We start from the raw sequence: 27,754 nt of genomic DNA, 5'->3' as shown, positions 1-27,754 counted from the left end.
ACTATTGTTTTTCACACAGATTGAAAATTAAATGTCTTTGTTTTGGTATTAAGATTACAAAATATGAATTTACGTAATCAAATAACTATATGTTTATATAGAGTATATGCATAGGTCTGTAAGGATGATATATCTCTTGGTAAGTGAGAAAATGTATTCTGCCCTTGTCTTTACAAAATGAAATATGTATGGCATAGATTATTTTCATAAATGCAACGCCAATTTCACATATATAAATAAATCAATCAAGAATTGCCCCCTTTTGCATACATATTCCACATTCTCTTCATACAAGCACACATGTAGTATTCAATTTCAGAATATAGAAATATCTGCATTCCTTTGTATCTTTTGACTGATTTGAGAGACGGAAATGAGATTACTTTGGAAGAAAAGTATATTTTATATAGTTTATTCCATTATTAAGATATTAAGAATTAACACCACACACATATACAACGAAAAGGAGACAAGAAAGACAGGTGAATAAATAAGGAGGTAAAATAATTGTCCTGATAATTGATAAAATAAGAAATCACTTTTCAAAACCTCTCTCGTTCAGAGTCATTCCTGGACGCGAGAGAGAGGTTGAAAAGTGATTCTTTCTTTTTATCAACTGTAAGACGATTGAAAAAAAAAATCAACCCCTCTTTCGTTCAGGAATAACTAAGTGATTTTCTTTATCAATTAGAAGGACAACTATTTGATAAAAGAATCACTTTTCAAACCCTCCACTTTCGAAATTTTGAGTAGTATTTTCACAATGTTAATCGTAATATGATTGCCTAGTATTCGCATGGCAGCAGATCGATCCCAGCCCGGGACCGTGAGTTCAAGCTGTTTACTGGGGAGGCCACTGCTCTGATTAAGCACCATAGTGGGGTTTTGGGCTTGCCCAGCTGACGTTCTGGTGAGTGTCTATTCTGATGAGAGTGGAACTGAAACCAGACACCTTTAGATGGAGTTCGCTGTCATCTGCACAAAATTTACTAAGCAGTTGAGGCAGGCAACGGAATCGGGAATGCTAGTAGAGATATAATGAACAACCATTTTTAATTGATTTTCTACAGCAACCAGAACCGTTCTAAAGGTTTCTTATTTCTTGCGGTTAAGATTATATGAAAGTATGTGTGCGTGTTTTCTCGAGGGAGTTGAGAAGCCCTTGCAAGTACTAATCTGGTGAGCAGAGTTTAGGTATTTTGATGAAATAGACCATGATTAGAGCTTCTGCAATCTCTGCCGAGGGAGTCCATTTGGGAGTTCCTGTTGATTAATTGGGACCTAATACTGCATGAGTACAGGTAATGATGTATACAGACCGTTCATGGATGAGATATGCAGCGGGCAGATATCTTGATTGGTCAGAGAGAGAGAGAGAGAGAGAGAGAGAGAGAGAGAGAGAGAGAGAGAGAGAGAGAGAGTTACTCCCATTTAATTTTTCCATGCCTCTCAAATAACGGAAGGTGATATCTAAACTTACATTGAAGTTTCCCAAAATAGCACAACTTTCCTCAACCTGAATAGCCATGGACTGCAACAACAAATTGCAAGAAGAGAACGCATCGCCCAAACATTTTCAATTTCTCTCCCAAAACGCCGATGAAAAAGGAACCTTACAAATGCCACCGTCTGATGAGATCTATTGCAAAAATTGGAGGTGACAGTCCGCGGACTGTCGTAAGGTAATTGGGTTAGTCTTGGGAGGCAAACCGAATCATATTTTTCCTCGTTGCGGAAAGCTGTGTATTTTCTGGTCACAAGGCCAACCAATCAAGTTCTCCCACCATTCAATGAGTAGGCCTTCGTGGTCAAACAACTCGTGTGGAGTCGGTGCATTTTCGAAGCAAACGGTGTTACAAAAGTTTATCTTTATATTCCTTTCATAAATTCATTTATTTTGTGTATGAATAAACTCTTCAGGGAAAGTTAAAGTATTTTCACTAATTCATTTTGTTACTCCTTTCATATATCTATTTCTTTTGTGTATGAATAACCTCTTTACAAAAGATTGAAGTATTTGCATTAATTCATTCTGTAATTTCTAAATAGATAGAAAAAATATTTTCCATTTGTTTACAATCAGCGGATTTAGAGTCCAAAAATCCATCTGGCATTAACGACTTGTGCAGGGATCCACAAAATACAAGAACATTTCTGTAATTGGGTTTTTATTCCTTTCCTATATTTATTTTTGTGTATGAATAAACTCTTCACGGAAAGTTTAATTTTTTTTATCAATTTATTCTGTTGTTTCTAAATAGGTAGAAAGAAAAGATATCTTAGATTTATTTACAATCATGGAATTCAGAGTCCACTAAATCCACCTGGCAATAATTTACTGTAAAGAGATCCAGAAAATACAAGGAAATTTCTGGAATGGTGTGTAGGGTAAATCACTTTACGGAATCAATTAAAGAAATACAATTGGATCTACAGGACATTTTATCGTTGTGCATATTTCTTAGAATCTTTATTTCGCTCTCCACAACTATCTCATTATGACCAGAATTTAGAGCTTAATTTCTGGTAATTTAGTAAAATATTTACTTTAAATATCTGGTTTTATCCCTTAAAGGTCAGAGGAAATATTTCCTTCGAAAATACTACCTTCACCGTATTTGACAGACGTTTTGTGCTGACCCAAATGGAAAAGTTCCTTTGCTCGGGCTGAGAGAGGTGTCATGTGGAATCGCAATTGTACTGAATGTCTTATGAGACTGACATCTAATGTTACGTCATTGTTGGAATAACATCTATTTTCGACAAAATTCTGTAAATAAAGATTTAACAAACCATAAAAAACAACTGCAAGTCTTATCCACTTTCCTTATGTCTGATATTTTCAAGTGTATACCAGACATAACTAGAAAAGCACTCTGAGAATGCAGACCTCCGCCATGCAGCTTACGTTAAGGTTAATTCGGTCGATCTTTTGCTCGACCTTGACCATTGACCTAGGACTTTCAAAATTGAACCACTTCCACGTCTCAACATAACAATTAATCCCTGAAAGTTTCACTACTCTATGAGTAAAATTGTCGCCAGGAGTTGTTCACAAATAAACAAACAGTCAAACATTGGCGAGAACATAACCTCCTCCCAACTTCGTTGACAGAGGTAACAATAAAAAAGTGGCAGCTGACTTTATATGTTTAAAGGTTTAAAGGCCACTCATGAATGACAGAGGCAATGCCCTAGAGACTGACCATATATAAATTATGATCAGCGTCCAAGGCCTCTCTCCACCCGAGTTATGACCAAGGGGGGCCAGGCAATGGCTGCTAATGACTCAGCAGAGAGAACTATAGACTCCCCCAAACCCTCCATCCTTAGCTCACAAGGATAGCGAGATTGCAGCAAGCAAAGAAATTAACGAGTTTGAGCTGGACTCGAACCCCAGTCTGGCGTTCACCAGTCAGGGAGGTTACCATGTCGGCCACCACAACCCTACAAAGGTAATAAAAACGTCGGAAGAAAAGGCAAAAGTGCAGTAACACATTACATAATGCTGCTAGATTAGTCAGACACTTTACTTCCCCAAGGAAACGGGGATACCTTCCGATTTTCTTCCATACAAAGGATGATAACAAAGACGAGGTGGCAACAGTCTTTTCATTCAGGGGAGGAGAATACGTTGCTTATCGTAGTAGGTTATCAAGATCTACTTTTGTCTTATTTTCCTTTAACACTTTTTAATTCACCAATCTGCAATTAACAGCTAAAGGAATTTAAATAGCGGCGAAATCATTGAGATAGATAGAAGAACCTTGTCTATGGCATCATACATTTTTCATTCAGTTGGGTTTAATAAACATCAAAAGTCCTTTATAGTGATGCTTATTTAAACACTTTTATCTAAGAAATCTGTTCGCTTTCAACTACTGCTCTCTCTCTCTCTCTCTCTCTCTCTCTCTCTCTCTCTCTCTCTCTCTCTCTCTCACTGATATTAGAAAAACCCGTTTAAGCTGGCCATCCCATGTTTCATATTAAAAAAGTTTTTATGCCATTGTTATCCTCAACCATTTTGATTATAAGCTTGTGACGTCGCGTTAATAAACCAGTCATATTCAGCCTGTCTTTCTGTTAAGTCCTAGTCGCAGATTGCGACATGTAAAGATTTTTCAGTGCGCGTACTTGAATAGTCTACGGGATATTAAACCCAAGTTCTACTAACACGCTTATAAAACTCAGAACAACAAGGTATACTTAATTTATCAAAATGCGTTGTTGGTGCCTACTGACTGGATGTGTAATCTATTACTTGTATAAAAAAAATTGTGATTGTTTTTCCTCTATTTTTGTCAATTCACAACTTGAATGTCTAATTCACATTATAAATCAAGACCTGTGATGAAAAACTTTCCATCATATTCCGCTAACAGTATAAGCAGAAAGTAAAAAAAGTTGTTGAAATTTGAAGAAAATATACCACTGGGTTACATTAAAACTAATTCATAGAATATAGGAAAGCCCTTCATAATGCACCAGTGTTTAATCAAACTGAAGAGTAGCAGATAAAATCATTTGATGTGACGGTATAAAACAAATCTTTCCCAAGAAGGAAATAAAAAATCACAATTGCTTTCTTTGGTACATTGTAGGTAAGCCAAATATCAAAAGAATCAACCTGCTGAGTCATCATGACACAAGTGTCTGGTCCACCCTGGTCCATGCTTGAGTGGAGATGGAGCTTGAGAGATGATCATGTGTTTTTATTAGGTCTCCATAATGACCTGTCCCATGCCTATGCCGTTCATGAGGGACCTTTAAACAGAGAATTAATGGTATTATTCCCATAAATATCTATGAAGACGTGACCAATACACTTGGGGCGTTCTATTCCTTATCATTAAAGAAGGACCTGCTGAAGTCAACTGGGACACGTACAGCGCACATGTTTCCTCGTTTGTACCTCTGATTACATAAACCACTGATATACTAAAGGATGATTCTACTCCAAGGTTTTGAATGTAATAGATTCAGTGCTAAAGTTCCAGTAAATTTTTTTCGATTGGCATCTTTGGATTTAACCAGCTGTCTGGAAGATGGGTACTGCGAATGTTGACGCCGAAGGAGAAGCTGACTAGAAGGACGACTTACAGGACAAGTTTGACCATTTCCAGGCTGATTCAGACACCTTACCAAAGGGTTAGTAACCCAGATTGAATCATGGTTTTATAACTATGAACGCTAGGCAAAAATAATTACAATGGTTGTCCACCGCCCACAACATATAATAAGAATAAGGTATCTGTTAGCAAGGTGATGGCTTTTATCTAAAGCTTCTCAAGGTGATATCAAGGTAAACTATTTAGAAAGGTCAAACAATTAACGATTAACCCTCAGAATTGTAACTGAAGTAAAAAGGATGAAATGCAGATAAAAACATAAGTATTCCTGTTGCTGGTCTTTTCAAACCTTCTCTGGTATCGTCTAATATCTACTTGTTTCCTAAATTTGATTTCCACCTGCCTGGCCACCATTTATTGGTGATGTCATACATACTGTAAAGTTTTTAGAGACCAAGAATGCAACCTTATTCTCCAACAGGATGATAGTGCTTAAACGGGAGTCAAAACGCACTGAAGTTTAGGAAAATTTCAATGACACCAACTTTTTTTTAAAAAACTTTCTGGGTGAGGTTAAGAGCTTTTGCATGACTTCGTATGTGTTGGTTTGCATGTATGTACATAAACACGCACACGCGAAGGCACACGCACACACACACACACACACACACATATATATATATATATATATATATATATATATATATATATATATATATATATATATATTATATACATTTAACAATTAAGTATATGCATTTACAACAGCCACAATGACCTTTTCTCAAATATCTTACGAACATTTTAATATGCTAGTTACCATACGTCATTAGATGGAAATAAAAGACAAATGAAGTAACTAACTCTCCCAAGTAGAGATTCAAACCCGCATGTAACAGGTTGAGGCGAGGTTAACCTAAATTCTGTTCATATACTGTAAACATATAACTATTCAAATTCAGTAATATTTAGCTAAAGCTGAAACTGAACTGACGTCATCGCTGCACTATGTTGTTTTAGACTTCAATACTTTTCAAGATGAGATGTAGAGTATATATATAATTCTGAGCAGAGTTAAAGATGGTGAAATCTATGTAAACAACTATATAAAAATTACTTATTTTACTCTAGCATATAATTTTTTCTTGTTGCAAAAGCTAAACTTTCCCGAATTTCACAATCCATGATCAGCCAAATGAAATATCTATATTCTGATATCGGGGCTTCACTCTAAATTGAATGTTTATCTCGTGAATAATATACATTGTCAGTTAGCAAGTAATAATTATCTGCTTTCACGGTAAAATATGTTGTTTAAAGCGAACGTTTTTGTTGTCAATACTGTACAAGTATAAATTTAGAAATTTGATCACTTGTATATCATTAAGCATGCATTCGTATCTAATTACACACGGTAAAGAAATAACAAGAATCGTTCATACTGGGAATTTTATGCAAATGTTGTTGCGTGGGTATCTGGGGCAGTGATTCTAAATGTCGATATTCAGAGAAGGCCGATATTATTGACAATCACCAGTTTTCTTGCGAATGAGAAATTCTTGTTTCTTGCTGCGCCTAATCCACGCCTAATACCTTCGCCTTTGCTCCTCTTCTTTCATCATTAGGACTGGAGGAAAGTTGGCGCACATGTTCTCTGAGGGATTTGATCACTGAAGTTTAGGTGTTTGATAAGTTAGCCTATGATTACACCTCTGATGTAATCAAGAGGATGGAAGTCAGTTTGGGATGCTCAGTTGATTACTCCTGATCGATTTTGCGTGAATGTTTTGATAAATTATTTTAGAATTAATATTCATAAGACTTCGATGTGCATCTGAGACGATCAAATTGATAGCGCAGTACTGAGGATAGCACAATAAATTTATTTGACAACATACTAATAAATGACACCCATCTTGATGTCCAATGAGAGAGAGAGAGAGAGAGAGAGAGAGAGAGAGAGAGAGAGAGAGAGAGAGAGATTTGTAGTTTGTATCTCTAAAGCATAATGAAAAAAAATAAAGGGATAAATATGTGAAAATCCGAGAATAAAAATGCAAACTCCAAATAAAACACTTCTTAGTGTCCAACATCTTTTGAGATAAGAGAAGGTATTATCCCTTTCTTCCCACGCGTCAATTTCAAACAATCTAAACTGAGAGAATATCCCTTTCCTTCTCATAAGTCAATCTAAAAATAACTAGTTTGATAGATAACCATTATAAAGTAAGGAATAACTGTGATTATCCTGGAGGGCAACTCTCTCTCTCTCTCTCTCTCTCTCTCTCTCTCTCTCATCCTATTTTCCCAACCTTAGAAGAATTCAGTCGAGTATTTTCTGGCAATCTCTCTCTCTCTCTCTCTCTCTCTCTCTCTCTCTCTCTCTCCCTCATCCTTTTTTCCCAACCTTAGAAGAATTCAGTCGAGTATTTTCTGGCAATCTCTCTCTCTCTCTCTCTCTCTCTCTCTCTCTCTCTCTCTCTCTCTCATCCTATTTTCCCAACCTTAGAAGAATTCCAGTCGAGTATTTTCTGGCAACCAATCATGCTTCACTTGTCTAGAAGGCTAACCAATCATGCCTTGCCATTATTCTTTGCGTTTTCTGCCTCTGCCATAATTCAAGATGTGTAATCCTGGCGGATCAAAGATGCAGAATAGAGGAAACTCTCGATGCAATATTCCCGGGAACGATAATAAAACGCGTACAAAAGGTAAGAGAAATGAATCACAAAGCAAATGTTCAAGAAAATTGTATACCGAACACCCGGACGTTAATCATAGTGTATTGTAAATTATCTATTTTCATAGCCTGAACTTTAATTTTTTTATTTAAAATCTTGGCATTAACAAACTCTTAAAATTAAATGGATGAGTTTGGATACACGGGATTTAGTATTACGATCGGAGTAACGAATATGTTATAAAAGATAAAAACAATAAAATATCGGTAATAGTGTGCAGATGTAACTTGTCTATAACAACATTTTACAGTATTTACATATGATCTAATTTACATATACATATACACATTATGTATTCTTCGTATTTAATTTCTTAGGGACAGTTTAGTGGCTTCTCCTTCACTGTATGTGACAGGTGAAAATTTTCTTTTATTTATTTCCATTCAGCCTGTGCTCACAAACATGTGTCTCAGAAAAATTAAAATATTGTTGGAGAATTTTATTGTATTATCACATCCACACAACCATTGGAAAATATTCATAAATGAATAGGCAAAAAAACTCTTTATCATATAAAACTACACGAATATCCTACGCTTATTATTATTATTACTGCCTGCTAAGCTACAACCCTAATTGGAAAAGCAGGATGCTATAAGCTCAGGGGCTCCAACAGGAAAAATAGCCCAATAAAGGAATGAAACAAAGAAAAAGAAAATATTTTAAGAACAGCAACAACTCTAAAATAAACATTTCCTATATAAACTATAAAAACAAAGATTCTGCAAACAATGGCATCACTGATAAAAAATATTTCAATTAATAATACTATTACTTTTGATGATGATACTAATATTAACAGAAATAAAACAGTGATATACTTCAGCAGGAAACAAGGATATCATTGTCTCGACCTATATTTCCCCCTTTCTTCCAAACAAAGGAGTCAAAGAGTAGACGGATTGGCTTCCTTTAGATATAAAGTGATTATTAAGTTCCCTTCCCTATGGAACCCGTCTAACGTTTCCATCGAGGTCAATAACCTCTTGTGACGTCATCTTTGGATTTCTTTTGTTTTTCTCTCCGACATAATTAAATAAGCTTTATTTTGGCCCTTCTTTGATGCTTTTTTAATTAAATATACTTAATAGTAAAGAAATAAAAAAATATCTTCATGAATATGTTCAACTTGACCCTTCTTTTGCTGTTATTATTAAATAAATTTAATGGTAAAAGAAATAATATTATCATAACAGATTTCGTCAAAATAACTTATAAGAATAAAACTCAAATAGTCTTACATAAAACGAGGCTTCAATATTTTCAACATTTCCACTATTTTTGGTAAAATAAAATTAACTAGATAAAATCATTCCCGCTATATATGTCAGCACGACACATCTCATTAATGTGGGTATATGTTCAGCCATGTGTGAATGTCCTAACTTCATTATCCTTTGGTTTAAATAGGTCTTTGTTTTTCTCATATTCAGTACCCTTGCAAATAAGGAAGAAACATATATCTTTTTACGCTAACACGAGCACACAAAGCCCCAGACAAGAGCGTATACAATTACGACATCTACGACGTTAGCATTATGTGCGTGTGTATGTGTGTGATCAGCGTACACAATTACACTATACGGCGTTAGCATTATGTGTGTGTGTCTGTGTATGTGTGTGTGTGTGATCAAGAGTGCGCGGACAGCTGCTATGTCACATAGGGTATGTTAATGAAAGCATTCATGTTGCCTTTTACTTCACCAAAGGGAATCATAATGTGAAAACAAACATTTGGCCACAGCGAAGAAAATGACAAATTAACAGTATGCTGAAAATCAACAAATCCCATAAAACCCAAAAATAACCAATTCATCTCAATTTGTCTTCAAAAAAAAAAAAAAAAAAAAAAAAAAAAAAAAAAAAAAAAAAAAAAAAAAAAACACCGCCGTTTGGGACAAAGGGAAGGGTATAGATGTCATCTAGTGTCGATACCTTAATCATTTTCTTTTTTTAACAGAAGGGCAATAAACAGGACTTGAAGAACGCATGCCTCTATCGACGTTGAATCAATTTACAATGATAAAATCCTTTTTTATATATAAACTCCAAGAGACATTACCTAAATATCAGTCTTATATATCTAAAGTTTGAAGGATGCCAGAGAACTTCAAATCAATCAATCAATCTAAAGTTTTACAAGTCCAAGATAAAATTAGATTGATAGGATTATATTTTGTAGCAAAAAAGGATATTATCTGGTAGCGTAATAAATGCCTTCTGGGTCAATGTAATCATCTGTTTCTTGGCCCATTTTTCCCCGCACTAAAATTTCATAGATAGGCATCAATGACTTTTTGAGATCTCTTCCATTGAAAACAAACTTAATCTACATCCACATTTGGTACAATTTAAAAACCAAATCAACTCTTCTTTGATCAATTGCTCACTAACACTAAAGACACTGGAATCTATAAGATTCCTTTTAAAATACCCCCATGACACAAACTCACAAACATAAAGACAAATAGATGATTACAACCGTCAGAAAACTTTAATTGACATTTTATTTGGGTATGTCTAATTTTTTTTTTTTTTTAAGATTTTAAAGTCTCAAGGAAGCACGAGTTTAATAGATAACGTTTATATATCTATTTATCATAAGTTTCAAATTCTAACTTATATTTTTAATAATAAAAATTAATATATATATATATACATGTATATATATATATATATATATATATATATATATATATATATATATATATATATGTGTGTGTGTGTGTGTGTGTGTGTGTGTGTGTGTGTGTGTATTCTCCTAAATTTATTCAAGCCAACTACGTAGGAGTCAAGCTGAACTAACTGGGCTTATAATCTTCGTCCTTTCAATAATAATAAGCACCTTTATTCAACTTCGCTGTTAAAGATGAAAAAAAAAACCAGGAGCAAAAGAATGAGTTATCTTTTAATTTTCACGTAATGAATAAAATACCTTGGTAGCGTGGAATAGAAATACTAATTTGACCTTTACTGGATTAAGGTAAATGCATAAAAAATTAGGAACATTACCAGTTTACGCTTCGCTTATATAAGGAAAAACACAAGGAAGATACATTACCTGAGTTGGCATCGCTTGAAGAAACAGAAGATGGAGAGGAAGATTCTCCAGGGGTAGTTGACGAAGCCACTTTTGGAGTATCTTCTGCCTGAGAGGCCAAGTCATGTTGAGCTGTCAGTCCCTTTAGGTTGAGAAGCTGCCGCACTTCTTCGTCCGAACCATACTGTAATAAAGAAAATGTTACATTAGAATACATGAAAAACATATCGAGGCATTTTTTAAAAAGGATAAAACTTTATCAGATAACTGTTATTCGTGTTTTACAAGTTTTGATTAAATCATTTATTATCATTATCATTATTAACCTGGCTACAACCCTAGTTAGGATAACAGGATGCTACAGGCCTAAGGCCTGCAACAGGGAAAGCAGACCAGTGTGGAAAGGAATTAAAGAAACGAATAAACTATATATGCCAATTAAAATAAGAAAAGGGCACATTCACGTTATATTTACATATATTTTGAGTAATGAAGCTAAGTAAAGGGAACACTTGTTGAATGTTTGCATCCTAGTTTTCAATATGATGAATGAGTTAGTTTTACACTATTGAAGGTTATTAACACCCATCAAAGAAACAATTTCGAATATGTATATCTTTAAAGGGTCAGTGTTTGTAATTGAATGGGAGTGAGAACTGATTAGATGATTTCATTCAACTGGTGTCGCAACCCAAAAGGTCATCGACATTATACCCAGCATCTCATAAAGGGAGATAGAAATAACCTTTTCTTATAGAATAAGCAATGCCATATTGTCAGAAGGTCCTATAGAATATTAATGACATATTGTTAGATTGTTCTATAGAATAGTAGTGTCATATTGTCAGTGTTCTATAGAATAGAAATGGCATATTGTCAAAGGGTCCTATAGAATAGCAATGACATATCGTTAGATTGTTCTATAGAATAGCAATGAAATATTGTCATTGTTCTATAAAATAGCAATGGCATATTTCCAGTGTTCCAAAGAATAGCAATGATATATTGTCACTGGCACGTGCAAAATTTCATGTATGCCAAAAGTGTAATATAAAAGCAAAATTTCCCTTCGGGGAGAAATTATGTCGTACGTAAATTCCAGTGGAGTCAGTATAATCCAGATGATACCCCGGTAGGAGAATCACCTAATGCCATTGCAAGGGATATCATATCTCCTCAGTTATCTGAACTGAGCAGACCTTACATTCGCATATTGCTCTGCACAGCGTTTGTGATGAACGTCCAATTTATTATCCATTCTCTGTTATGACCGACTAATTGATTTGGTAATACCAAGCTGTGTATTTGCCGATAAGATTATACTGCATTTAACACTACGATGTTCGCCAATGTCCTTGCAGTATAACGGTTACTAGCTATAGATTAAACTCTCCATGGAAAAGAGTATTATTTCTGAAATTAAAACCCCCTGAGGAAGACATTGTATTTCGATTGGGAAATATAAAAAAATCAATATGTCATTATTCTCTAATACTCCATATTCAAGCCGTCCACTAAAACTTCATGAAATATTTTTTTTGAACAGAAAAATTAATATCCAGAGTCTTTACTAATAATAAATAACATATCTTAATTTCCTTAACCGACTTATATGAATAAGCAATAAAATTTGCGTAGTAGTCCTGTGATTTTTTAAAAGAAAAACAATATATAGTCGTCTTTAATGACGATACTATAATTAAATGTTTTCTAGTAACCAGATAACTAACCCATATTTCTAGACACTAAAAAGAAAAATATATCAAATGAGATGAGAGGTAGATCAAATTAAACTTAAAAATAAAAGAGGACCAATGGGACTGCAAACAACCCAGAGAGCCTAACATAATATCGTATTGCCACTACCCTAAACAATTCAGTTTGATTTAATCAACTGAAAAAACGACTTAATTAGTTAATTTTCCGCTAAATCAGCAATCAGTTACAACACCCAACAGCGTAAATTATCGGTGAGCTTTTATAGGGCATCTGTTTTCCCAAAGTTCAATGAACTCTCTTCTTCAAAACTCCTGTTATTGCTTCCTTTGGAGTTCGGTTACACTTTGTTTTTCTCTCTCCAATTATTTTTTTTTCCGTTCTTCTTCAGGCTCGACCTAAATAATAGGATTTGTATATATTTTGTCATTAGGTTTCGCAAAACAAAGGGATGATAAGCATTCAAACTTAACTAAGAACAATACTCGTTTGAGAGCATTCATTCGTCAATCTACTAAATAATGAACAAATCACCTCATGAAAATAACTTATTGGCATATATATATATGTGTATATATATATATATATGTGTGTGTGTGTGTGTGTGTATAAATATATCATTTTAATTGTTCATTACTTCTCCTATTGTTTATTTCCTTGTTTCCTTTTCTCAATGGGGTATTTTCCCCTGTTGGAGCACTTGGGCTTATGGCATTTCACTTTTCCAACTAAAGTTGTAGCTTACCTAATAATAATAATAATAATAATAATAATAATAATAATAATAATAACAATAATAATAATAATAATAATAATAATAATAATAATAATAATAATAATAATGGATATCAAAATCATTAATGCATTAAAAACTAACTATTCACTCATATATTACAAAGGAAATCTAGTCTAAGTTGTTTGGAAGCCAATAAGTCGTAAATTACCCTCGTTTTGCACTACCAAACTAATCAAAATTACTGAATTAATAAGTTTCATCAGAACCCGTTCAAGCATTCTTGAGATACTTCAATTTACCAGAATTACAAGACCCGTTGTCTGGCAAGAAAGGCCAGACAATCTACAACAATAGTATCATCATCATCATCATTATTATTATTATTATTATTATTATTATTATTATTATTATTATTATTATTATTATTATTATCATTAATATTATTATTATTATTATTATTATTATTATTATTAATAATACTAGCTAAACTACAACCCTAGTTAGAAAAGCAGGATGCTATAGCCCTAAGGGCTCCAATAGGGAAAAATATCCCAGTGAGAAAAAGAAATAAGGAAAAAAATACATTATATGAAAAGTAATAAAGAATTAAAATAAAATTTTTTAAGAACAGTAACAACATTAAAATAGATCTTTCATAGATAAACTATAAAAAAAGAGACTTGTGTCAGCCTATATAAAACCATTTGCTGCAAGTTTGCACTTTTGCCAATTCAACTACCCTGTTAGGAAGATCATTCCACATCTTCGTCATAGCTGGAATAAAACTTCTAGAATACTGTGTAGTTTTGACACGACACTAAAATAAAGAGAATACAAGGGCGAAAAAGAAAGAAAATCTAACTCCTTATGACACAATCGTTACTACAAGTTTTCACACTATTTTGGAGGTTCTAATACAAGGGCGAAAATGAAAGAAAATCTAACTCCTTATGACACAATCGTTACTACAAGTTTTCACACTATTTTGGAGGTTCTAGTGCAAGGGCGAAAATGAAAGAAAATCTAACTCCTTATGACACAATCGTTACAGCAAGGTTTCGCACTATTTTGGAGGTTCTAATACAAGGGCGAAAATGAAAGAAAATCTAACTCCTTATGACACAATCGTTACTACAAGTTTTCACACTATTTTGGAGGTTCTAGTGCAAGGGCGAAAATGAAAGAAAATCTAACTCCTTATGACACAATCGTTACTGCAAGGCTTCACACTATTTTGGAGGTTCTAATACAAGGGCGAAAATGAAAGAAAATCTAACTCCTTATGACACAATCGTTACAGCAAGTTTTCACACTATTTTGGAGGTTCAAATGCAAGGGCGAAAATGAAAGAAAATCTAACTCCTTATGACACAATCGTTACTACAAGTTTTCACACTATTTTGGAGGTTCTAATACAAGGGCGAAAATGAAAGAAAATCTAACTCCTTAAGACACAATCGTTACTACAAGTTTTCACACTATTTTGGAGGTTCTAATACAAGGGCGAAAATGAAAGAAAATCTAACTCCTTATGACACAATCGTTACTACAAGTTTTCACACTATTTTGGAGGTTCTAGTGCAAGGGCGAAAATGAAAGAAAATCTAACTCCTTATGACACAATCGTTACAGCAAGGTTTCGCACTATTTTGGAGGTTCTAATACAAGGGCGAAAATGAAAGAAAATCTAATTCCTTATGACACAATCGTTACTACAAGTTTTCACACTATTTTGGAGGTTCTAGTGCAAGGGCGAAAATGAAAGAAAATCTAACTCCTTATGACACAATCGTTACTGCAAGGCTTCACACTATTTTGGAGGTTCTAATACAAGGGCGAAAATGAAAGAAAATCTAACTCCTTATGACACAATCGTTACAGCAAGTTTTCACACTATTTTGGAGGTTCTAATGCAAGGGCGAAAATGAAAGAAAATCTAACTCCTTATGACACAATCGTTACAGCAAGGTTTCGCACTATTTTGGAGGTTCTAATGCAAGGGCGAAAATGAAAGAAAATCTAACTCCTTATGACAGAATCGTTACAGCAAGGTTTCGCACTATTTTGGAGGTTCTAATGCAAGGGCGAAAATGAAAGAAAATCTAACTCCTTATGACACAATCGTTACAGCAAGGTTTCGCACTATTTTGGAGGTTCTAATGCAAGGGCGAAAATGAAAGAAAATCTAACTCCTTATGACACAATCGTTACAGCAAGGTTTTGCACTATTTTGGAGGTTCTAATGCAAGGGCGAATATGAAAGAAAATCTAACTCCTTATGACACAATCGTTACAGCAAGGTTTCGCACTATTTTGGAGGTTCTAATGCAAGGGCGAAAATGAAAGAAAATCTAACTCCTTATGACACAATCGTTACAGCAAGGTTTTGCACTATTTTGGAGGTTCTAATACAAGGGCGAAAATGAAAGAAAATCTAACTCCTTATGACACAATCGTTACTACAAGTTTTCACACTAGTTTGGAGGTTCTAAGGTAACATATTTTAAAGGCTTTCTTCCCCCCAAATTATCTTAAAACGTCCGGTTTTATTATCATGATAAAAAAAAATTTACTTTGTTTTTTTGAGGCTTTCTGTCTCCCCAAAGGATCTTGAAACATCCGTTTTCAATATAACGATCAGATCAACTAAACAAGCGTTTTAAAACCCCTATATAAACCAATGGGAGAAACAATAATTCAATACAACTATAATAAAAAAATATTATTTCCCATCATCACACGTAACATATTGCGGAGTAATCTTGCAGGTAATTACCGATGACGTATGACAAAACTCAAAGATGAAAGTATTATTGGAAAAAAACCGACGCACGAAATATGTGGCAATGGAAAAATGTCGCTTGAGAAACATGGCATCGGGGAGAGAGAGAGAGAGAAAAAAAGATGCTGCAATTCATCAAGGAGATTCTATTCATGGCTGAAAGATTCAAGTTTCTTTTATTTGTTTTCAATCTTTAACTTTTTGTCATCTGTTTTAATCTCTCTTACAATTTATTCTTTATTTCTATTATCAATTTGTTAGTTTTATCTACACTTATTTACTACTTCGCTCATCCTCTTCATTGAACGATTTCGAGTTTTGTTTACAGCAGAACTGACAAATAACAATAAAATTTAGCCTAAATTACTATGAAATATAAAAAAAAGGAGAGCTGCTGAAATAAAGAGAGAGAGAGAGAGAGAGAGAGAGAGAGAGAGAGAGAGAGAGAGAGAGAGAGAGAGAGAGAGAGAGAGAGAGAGAGTATCTTAAGAGAGGATTTGCATCAAGTACTTAATATTCCTTTTACATTGTTATTAAAGGGGGTAGGGCGAAAATGGTCCCTTGGCCTCTAAGAGAGAGGGCCTCCACAGTAAGGTCAGAAAATAAGAGTACCTAAGTAGCCATTTAAAATTACCTTCAACTCGTAATGGAAAAGGGGAAGGGGGGTCCCCTTTACTGACTCGGACATCACCCCCCCCCCCACCCCCGGGGGACCCTCAAATCTCTAGCTATGCCTCTGAGTTTAAAATGAATATTCGTCTATGAAATGCAACAGGTGAAATTTTAATTTGATTTCTAATATTGACTACATGATGCAAATATTTACCATGAGGATGTTTGAAGATGTTAGTGAACGCGCTTTGGTCACAACGCCTTTAATTTGAGACCAGTTTCATTCATGGAGCACATATTCATTCCCTTACAGTTATCCGCCAGGAAAGAGAAATTTTACATATAAATAAATACTTTAAATTCTTCTTCTTTTAGGAATTGTATAAAGTGGAATTTACTTTTTTACCAAGAATTCAAAGGTTGGAATTATTAGTATATAATAAAACAGTGCCTTATCTGTGATGGATAACGATCAGTAAGCGATTTTATATATATGTATATATATATTTATTTATTTATTTACACACATATATACATGTATGTATAGGAGAAAAGTGGGAAAAGATGTAGACAGAGAAGAAGAAGATGATCTATCTATCTATCTATCTATCTATATATATATATATATATATATATATATATATATATATATATATATGCGTGTGATAATTCTTTTTCTATGGAGATGTTTTTATTTTCTCTGGAGGGGTTACCGCCAAAAGATTAGTCTTCCAGTTTCACAGCATAAGTCTAAAGGGATGAGGGCGTTACACATGCCCTTTTCTTTAACCTCAGCAGATGTAAATACCATTTTCATGACAGCTGAACTGATGGATGGTAGGTTGGGAGCAAATTAAGGGCCTAGCAAACGCTATTCGAACTTTTGTAACAGTCAACCAATGCACCCACCAAGACTGTTTGCAATTTGGATGGGTGGAAGGTGCAGAAGAAATGACATAAACGTTTGAAATTATAAGTAATAAGAAAGTTCAAAGTAAATTATACCAATAGTAAAATCATGAAGGCAAATCCATACTCTTATGGTGGGGTGTGGTGTGTGTGTGTGTGTGTGTGTGTGTGTGTGTGTATACATATATATTTATACATTTACGCACACACACGCATGCCTATGCATACATATAAACACGCACACACACATATATATAAATCATATTTAAATATGTGTATATATATACATATATATATATATATATATATATATAATATACAGTATATATACACACATATATATATGTATATATTTACATATATATATATATATATATATATATAATATACAGTATATATATACACACACACACACATATATATATATATATATATATATATATATATATATATGTATATATTTACATACAATGCTATACAATGGTGAAATAAGAACTAAATTTGCCAATAAAAGCAATGAACCACCTAAACCGGTAACTAAGGTAACAATAGGAGTAGTAAAGAAAGCATTAAGGGGCATAAAAAGAGGCAAAGCAGCAAGAAAAGATAGCCTAACAATTGATTTAATAATATATGGAGGAGATTTCAAAGAAGTAAACCTGGCTGAACGTTACACAAAATGTCTACAAGAATGCTCTATGCTTACAGCTTGGAAAAACTACCGCCCAATAACCTTACTCTCCGTAATATATAAAATATGTACAAAGATCATATTAGGCCGAATAGAAAGACAGCTAGATTTTAATCAATCAAGAGAGCATGCACGCTTCAGAAGTGGGTGTTCAACAACTGACCATAATATCCATGTAATTAACCAGCTAATGGAAAAATCAACATAATGTGACAAACCACTATGTATGGCATTTATAGACTATGAGAAAGCTTTTGGTTCTGTCAAAACTTCAGCAGTAATGAAAGTCAATTAAAGACAAGGAATAGATGAATCTTATGTTAGAACACTCGAAGATATCTATACAAGAAGCGCAACAATCCTAAAGCTATATAAAATATAGATAATTCCGATTGAGAAAGGAGTTATGACAGGGAGTTTCTAAGAATTTATATTGGTAAAATGTAAGTGTTGATATTGTGGGGATTACCCTAATAACTTGAGAAGTAAATCGGGAATGGAAAGAAGGAAGCGTCAGTAAACGTCAGTATGAATGGTAGAAGAATGAAAGTTTTTAAGTTTTCGTTTCATGTGAGTAAATATAACAGATAATAACAAGATGAGAGAGAAGGGGAGTCAAATGTCAAAAAATAAGCAAAGAAAAGGAAGCAGGATGTGTGCAAAAGATTTATAGAGATTTGATTTGTCTCTGGGAGAAAAGATTAAAATAATTGGGGGTACTGTTAAGCCCGCTCTAATTTATAGAAGTCAAGTGGGGATATAGCATCTAAACAAGAGAAAAAAGTTGAGAATTTTGAGATGAAGTCCATGCAGAGTATTTGTGCGTGAGACTAACTGATAAGGTGGGAACCTGGAGATAAGTAGCCGTCGTTAAAAGGACAGTTTAAGTAACAGGAAAGATAAGAGTATTCCGGGGGTATTTCGGCCACGTAGAAAGAATATACTACAATAGTTTTAGGGGAATAGAACGTAATTCAGAAAAGCTAGGAAATCTAAAATTGGTTGGGCAAATGGGGTGGAAGTGTTGAAAATGAAGATTCTTGATATGAATGAAGTGAAACTGCAAAAGTTAGTGGTTAATGGCATAGTCTGTGAAGGGAAGTGTGAGTGGATGCTTATGAGACTCAAGTGAGTGTATTTATATATCTAATTTATATATATATATATATATACACACACACACACACACACACATATATATATATATATATATATATATATATATATATATATATATATATCAGCAATAAGCCATTTTCCTTGACACTATCAGGACCAAATTTCAATTGAAAAATCGCAAATAAAATCCCTTGCATAAAACTTCAACAATAACGGCTTCAAACAACTACACAAAGAGCTCATCAGCGCGCGCACGCACACACACACACACACACACATATATATATATATATATATATATATATGTGTGTGTGTGTGTATATATATGTATATATATATTATACATATACACGCATGTGTGTGCATATGTATATATACATAGATATAATTATATATATATTATTTGCGTGCGTGTGTGTCACTATTTCCCGAAATATACAATACTAATCAAATAAATAAATAAAAAAAAAAACTTCATCTGCAAGCTACATTTGGTTGTGTCTGCCAGTTATTGGGTCATGGCCCTGTTGACTCTAATACGGGAGAATATATTACTCTCTTCAGCTAATATGTCTGCTATGGCGCCATTCTACTATTTACTTCTAGCTTACTTTCATAATAAGCTACCTTATACGCCATTACAGATGCCAAGTTTATATCATACTTTAATATGACATATATAAATATTATTTCAATTCTGAAACAAATAAGAGAATTTAACTTTATCTCCAAAAAGGATTTTGACTCGTGTCTGCAAACTGTCAACTATTCTCCGGGCTCGTACAGTGATTACGTGTTCGCCTACCATTAGCATGGCACCAGATCGATCCCAGACTGGGACCGTGAGTTTAGGCAGTTTACTGGGGAAGCCCCTGCTGCGTTAGGGTAACCACAGTAAGGGTTGGGCTTGCCCGGCTGACGTTCTGGTGAGCACCTATTCTGATGATATTGGAACTGAAACTAGACACCTTTACCTTATACCTTTAATAGCGCAACTTTGTTTATCTGGGAAACGAAAAACTACGTCAATTGAGGGAACGTACGATGAATACCTGCATTTGTAAGAGTATCATGAACATGGATTTTGTTCAATGGTGTTCTATACAAATCAGCTTATGGAATCTAAATCCGTAAAGATCATTAAAATATCGTAATGTTTAGATATATCAAAGTGAAATCTTAACACACGATGGATTAGGCGAACACCTAAAAGAGTTCTCATTAACTTGTGTATTGAGGTTCTCTCACGAAGGTCATTCATTATTTAGTCCATTTAGAGGAGCAATACTTTCCAAAGTTACAATGGATGGCAGCCTGTAGTAAGCTTTTTATTCAAACAAAATACAGAGATAATCATGTTTCATCATTCTATGGTACCTTGGCCAACTTGTGTAGATCGCGTGTTTTAATACAATGAAAAGTCTATAGGGAGTAGAAAAATATTAGCAGGTATAAATTCATTAAATTTCTGACCGTTTGCTTGGAGTTATGACAGCTTGGGTGTTTCATATATAACACAATATTACCATTAACAACAGGGAGCTGTAATTACACTGAACTATGATTAGTTATAACACCCTTATTAATTAATTAGGGAATTAATTGTTTACAGGGTCTTGGGATTACATGAAATTGTCATTTCAAAAGGAGTTATCATTAATTAAACGAAATCGTGAACACCTGCATACCATTATTAATTAACTAAGCAATATCCTGATACACTTATAAAATTATAATCTCTAATTCCGTACCATTAGGTAATTTGAAAAAAAAAAGAATGCTCTCATTATATCTGCTCTCCTCAAGGATTATATAAAAAAAGAGCAATTATATACTTATCTTTCCCACAGCCTTTTGTTTTTGTATGGACACAGTTGCTAATAGCATTATAGGTATAAGGGACTTATACTTTTAGCTTTCGGATAAGCTACTTTTGCAATAATGAGCTTTACGTATGAGAGAGAGAGAGAGAGAGAGAGAGAGAGAGAGAGAGAGGGGGGGGGGGGGGGGGGGGGTTGGCGGCTGACCTCAGTCTTAAGACCGTGTAAAGTGTTGCAACCTTTTATACTTCGACCAGACGATCAAATTCCACGTTCAGGAGAAATTTGCAAATATAATTGGTAACTTTGTTACCCATCCCTTAGGAGAGACCGTCTTCTGAAGGTTAACTGACAACCGATATAACACACTTCACAGGGAAGGCTATTTATACCGTTCGGAGTTTCTTTGCAAGTGGGTTTTAGCAGCCTTGCCACATAACCCAAATATAAACTGCAATATAATCACTAAGAAAATTAAGGAAGTAACCTATAACAGAGAAACCATGACACACCATAATTTGTAAAAGTGAAAAAAAAAAATCCAAATTGTATGACAACTTTTTCATTTTCATCTATCCGTAAGTATATCAATAATCCCTTCGCCTGTCAAATTGTCCAACTATTAGCCGGCAGAAGAACCCTATGCCAAAATGATACACTTTCCGTCAGTGACCCTAGTAGCTTCGACGTCATATTACTTACAATCAACTGGTCAATCTCTGTTACTTAGATTCTAGCCTTTCTTCTACCGTTCAGTACATCACCTGCCTTCTTAATGAGTGCCCCCTACTCTGTGAAAACGATTCAAACTTATTCTGTACGCTGTATGCTTCCAACCTTTTTTCAAATCACAGTAATGTCAACGTGTTTCCATGTTTTCCTCAGAAATATCCCGACTTCTTCTATTTCCTAAATTCAAAGCAACAAGTATATAACGTAATACATGGACATGACTACAGACAAAAAGTAAAGAAGTCACTGTTAGGATCATGCTTTAATAGAAAAGGCAAAAGTTTAACTCAATGAGCGAAAAAGAAGCACAAGAACCAGTAAGTTGAAGCTGAAGCTCTACACAATCACGACCAACTCTGTTCTGCTCGGACTTTGGACTTCCAGAATATCAAGTTTCTTCAGTTCCATCTAGTCAGCTTTCAACGTTCTTTTCTCCGCCCGTCCAATAATTCTGAACAGTACACTTTCCATTCTTTCAAAGTTGCCGAAACAACTCTAAAATCTTTAATTTATTTTTTCACGTATATTAATCCATCATAGGTACATTTATATACACACACACACATATATATGCATATATATATATATATATATATATATATATGTATATATATATATATATATATATAAAACCATCATCATCTCCTCCCACGCCTATTGACGAAAAGGGCCTCGGTTAGATTTCCCCAGTCGTCTCTATCTTGACCTTTTAAATCAATACTTCTCCACTCATTATCTACTACTTCACATTTCATAGTCCTCAGCCATGTAGACATGGGTTTTCCAACTCTTCTAGTGCCTTGTGAGCCCAATTGAAAGTTTGGTGAACTAATCTCTCTTGGGGAGTGCGAAGAGCATGGACAAACCATCTCCATCTACCCATCATCACGATCTCATCCACATATGGCACTCGATTAATATCTCTTATAGTTTCATCTATATATATATATATATATATATATATATATATATATATACATACATACATACATATATATATGTACATATATATATATATAGATTATTTGCGTGTGTGTGTCTGTGCATGAGTGTATGTAATTTTCTCAAACTAAACGGATTTTTTTGTAAATAGACTGTAGCCTCGTTTGGTTTTAGAAAACGCTTATGGCACCATACATGCAATTTAAAGCCTAAAATCAGTACCATGCCTTAGCAAAAATTCCTCAGGGTTGGCCAAGGCACCAGACACCCGTTGAGATACTATCGCTAGAGACTTACGGGTTCCTTTGACTGGCCAGACAGTACTACATTGGATCCTTCTCTCTGGTTACGGTTCACTTTCCCTTTAGCTGCACATACACCGAATAGTCTGGCCTATTCTTTATATATTCTCCTCTGTCTTCATACACCTGAAAGCACATATTACCAAACGATTCTTCTTCACCCAAGGGGTTACTGCACCATAATTGTTCAGTGGCCACATTCCTTTTGGTAAGGGTAGTGGGGACTCATTAGCTATGGTAAGCAGTTCTAGGAGAAGGACACTCCGAAATCAAACCATTGTTCTATAGTCTTGGGTAGTGCCATAGCCTCTGTACCATAGTCTTCCACTGTCTTAGGTTGGAGTTCTCTTGCTTAAGGGTACACTCAGGCACTCTATTCCATCTTATTTCTCTTCCTCATCTTTTGTTAAAGTTTTTATAGTTTAGTTAGGAAATATTTATTCTAATGTTGTTACTGTTCATAAGATATTTAATTTTTCCTTGTTTCCTTTCCTCACTGGGCTATTTTCCCTTTTGGGGCCCCAGGGCTTATAGCATCCTGCTTTTCCAACTAGGGTTGTAGCTTACCTAGTAATAATAATAATAATAATAATAATAATAATAAATATATATATATATATTTATATATATACATATATATATATATATATATATATATATATATATATAGAGAGAGAGAGAGAGAGAGAGAGAGAGAGAGAGAGAGAGAGAGAGAGAGAGAGAGAGAGAGAGAGAGAGAGAGAGATAGTAGTACCGAAATTTGTTTTTATAAAGGTTTAAAGGGCGACCATGAATGTTAGGGGCAAGGGACAGTGACATTGCCCTATCGAGCAGGACAATCCCCTAGAGACTGACCACATACACATATCATCAGCGCCCAAGCCACCTCTCTATGCAACCTAGGACCAAGGAAGGCCAGGCAATGGCTGCTGATGACTCAGCAGATAGACCTATAGGCTCCCCCAACCTCCCCATCCCATCCTTAGCTTACAAGGATGGTGAGGTTGCAGCGACCAAAGGAACTAACGAGTTTGAGCGGGACTCGATCCCCAGCCTGGCGTTCATTAGTCAGGGACGTCACCACATCGGCCATCACAACCCACCGTTTTGCCCATTCAAGGTCTAAGAATTTTGATCTCCATCAGTTACATAGTTTAAATGATAATCACCATCGTTTTCAAAATTACATAGCAAAATTTTGTTTATCGCACCACAACTTAAGAAATAATTATGACAACCCTTATCACCATTGCTATTACTCACCATCCTCACCATCAGCAGCCATTAAAGCCGATCCAATCATCGTCTTTCTGAAGACTTAAATAAAAATGAAAAAAGATGCCGATAATAGACTTCACAAAGCCTCCATGAAAATAATCTGGATGGCGTCTAATCAGGGAATTTTGTTTGGCTTCCTGTTTTGACCAACTTTATGAAGAACGCCCTTGAGCAAGTCAATAGAAACGGCTTTCATGGATGATTGATACCATTAATTAACCTTTTATTGGATTAAGGCTCGAAACAATAGCAGGGGACTATTTTTGTTCATCCCAGAAGGACAGCTTAATTAGAATGTTAATGATGTATAATCAGAGAATATGATCATTACGGGATAACGTTATTTTTAGAAGCAGGACCTCCGCTTTGTCCAAGTTATCTGGTACAGGTTCCATTTCTTGTTCATCAAAGAATGATTCTATTTGGTCATATAATAGTTATTTTCATGTCTATAGAAGGTGTTTGTCTTCAACTTAAAACACTTTGAAACATAATAGGTTCGACGTATACATGTAAGTATGATGGTTGGACCAAGGAGGGCCAGATAATGGCTGTTGATGACTCAGCAGGTAGACCTATAGCCTCCCCAAAAACCTCTCCTCCTTAGCTCATAAATGTGGTGAGGTTGCCAACACAAAAGGAACTAACGAGTTTTAGCGGGACTCGAACCCCCGTCTGGCGATCACCAGACAGAGACGCCACCTATAAGCTATAAATCCGTAATTGGTTAACTTTATTCAGCATTATGAATAACATTCGTCATCATCGCCATTTTATTTTTTTTATTCATAGTGTGTGATCAACCAGTAACCATGAGAGAGAGAGAGAGAGAGAGAGAGAGAGAGAGAGAGAGAGAGAGAGAGAGAGAGATTAAAATAGAACAGTCACTACAAGAAAGAGGAAAAGGAGACAACGTAGAATGCGGCATAGCAAGAGGAAAAAAAACGAATGGATACAGGGAAAGAGACAGAAGCCTGGTCATATAGAAAGCGATGAGCTCACCTCTCAAAAGGTGTTAGGTATTAAAAACGAACAGCACGAAACCGAGACAGTGGGAGAAATCCAGAAGAGAGACGCAAAAGGTAAAGAAATAAAAGGAACATTCATTTCTACATTTTAGAGGTTTGAACCTAAATAGATGTTGCATATAAAGATTAGGTGAAATATTTCAAAACCTAAAAAAAATTATCGAAACCTTTAAACATCCGTCAATCTGAAAATAATGGAACTGGACAATTTTTATCAACTTTAATTAGGGATGTGAAAGAGGTGCATGGTTATGTTTCAATCCTATTATTATTATTATTATTATTATTATTATTATTATTATTATTATTATTACTACTACCTAAGCTACAATCCTAAACGGAAAAGCATCATGCTATAAGCCCAAGGACTCCAACATGGAAAAATAGCCTAGTGAGAAAAGGAAATAGATAAATATATAAACTATACGAGAGGTAAGGAAATTAAAATAAGATATTTTAAGAACAGTAACAACATCAAAACAGATCTTTCATATATAATCTATTAATATCAGATCCACAAGTTGATGGACTAGAGCTCTTATGAAAGGACCCATTGGAAAGAAGAGGAGCAATTTTAACCCAGAGGAAAATAGGGGTATGATTGATCACAAAACTTGAATGATCACTTTATGAGACAAGAGAGACTTCCGGAAGGATAGAGAACTTCTTAAAGAAAACTCGGAAAGAAATAGAATGGTCTAATAGAACAGGTAGACATATAGGCGCCCCCCCAAACCCCCCAACCATAGCTCACAAGGATGGTGAGATTGCAGACACTAAAGGAACTAACGAGTTTCAGCGGGACCCGAACTCCTGTCTGGCGATCACCAGGAAGGGATGTTACCAATAGGTCACCACAACTTAGGTATCCTTTTACTTCCTTTTTGACAACATTTCTGAACTAAACGCTTCTTCCACAAAACTCTCCGCTCCATTATTTCCAGGAAGTCAATCCATCTCAAATCATTATGTTCAATCTGCCATCTCCTTTATTTTTCTACACTTTTTATGCACATGAAATATTAACGTATGCAACTTTAATCTTTCTTTCATTCGCATTCAAAATCCACACATCTCTTCAATTAAGGATACTTGTTCAGCAATACATTTATACATTCCATCAAGCCTTTTACAGACAATCCAATTCTCTTCCGACACTTTTTCGTGAATTCCTTTGAGAAAGCATTCTAGCAAATTGTAATATTTATTATACTAATTGGGGATGCAATTACACTTCCATGTCATCAGATTGATCCTGACAACGATCTTTGCATTATTTAATATGTGACACCTAAACCCTTTTATTCTGTACATTAACTCCTTAAAAAGTGTATGAATCAACTACCTCCATAATTTAATCATTCCAATTTTCATTCACTGATATACTTACCTGGTTTCCATTAACCATTATACCTTAGGTTTTTTTTTCTTTTTTTTTTTTTTGCTTTCAACTTCATCCTCTTCTGAACACTTTCATAGTTTCTGTGGTAGCTTTTCATATGCCCAGTCTGGGATTTATCATTTGCAAAAATCAACTATTTCACACACCCCTTCATTCCAGTGCCCTTTATCTGACTTCTCATAACACACCATCCAATTTAACTTTTAATTAATAATTATTCAGATACAATACAGCATATAGAACTATTTATATAAATCAAGAAAAATAACAGCTAGCCAAGTCTCTCAAACATCCCCAGAGACATAGCACATCACTGTCCCATTTTAATAAAAAAAGAAAAAAAATTCAATCTATCATTTAAAAATTCTTTCAACTACTCTCGACAAGTTTCCTTCTATCAGTGATATTATTATTATTATTATTATTATTATTATTATTATTATTATTATTATTATTATTACCAAAGCTACAACCCTAGTTGGAAAAACAGGATGCTATAAACCTAGGGACTCCAACAAGCAAAAATAGACCAGTGAGGAAAGGAAATAAGGAAATAAATAAACTACAAGAGAAGTAATGAACAAATAAAACAAAATATTTTAAGAACCGTAACAACATTAAAACAGATATTTCATATATAAACTATAAAAAGAGACTTATGTCACCCTGTTCAACATAAAAATCATATGCTGCAAGTTTGAATTTTTCAAGTTCAATCGATTCAACTACCCGATTTCGAAGATTATTTCACAAGTTGGTCACAGGAGGAAGAAAACATATATAATACTGTGCACATCCTTATAACCGTTCCCTATAACTCTATCAATTATCATAA

The 27,754-nt window shown here is 34.5% G+C and overlaps 1 protein-coding gene across 1 annotated transcript in view; it reads right to left on the bottom strand.

Annotated features, from left to right (window-relative positions):
- LOC137628993 (uncharacterized) overlaps positions 1-27,754 on the bottom strand; it is a 324,656-nt gene that overhangs the window by 69,619 nt on the left and 227,283 nt on the right. Inside the window, exon 4 of the mRNA XM_068360246.1 lies at positions 10,872-11,034. Coding sequence (XP_068216347.1) covers positions 10,872-11,034 — 163 coding nt within the window. The remainder of the gene's footprint in view (positions 1-10,871; positions 11,035-27,754) is intronic.

Source organism: Palaemon carinicauda, chromosome 37, assembly GCF_036898095.1.
Source record: "Palaemon carinicauda isolate YSFRI2023 chromosome 37, ASM3689809v2, whole genome shotgun sequence".
In the NCBI taxonomy this organism is placed as follows: domain Eukaryota; kingdom Metazoa; phylum Arthropoda; class Malacostraca; order Decapoda; family Palaemonidae; genus Palaemon; species Palaemon carinicauda.
The sequence above is the reverse complement of the archived record's forward strand: the minus strand, read 5'-3'. Positions and strand labels throughout refer to the sequence as shown.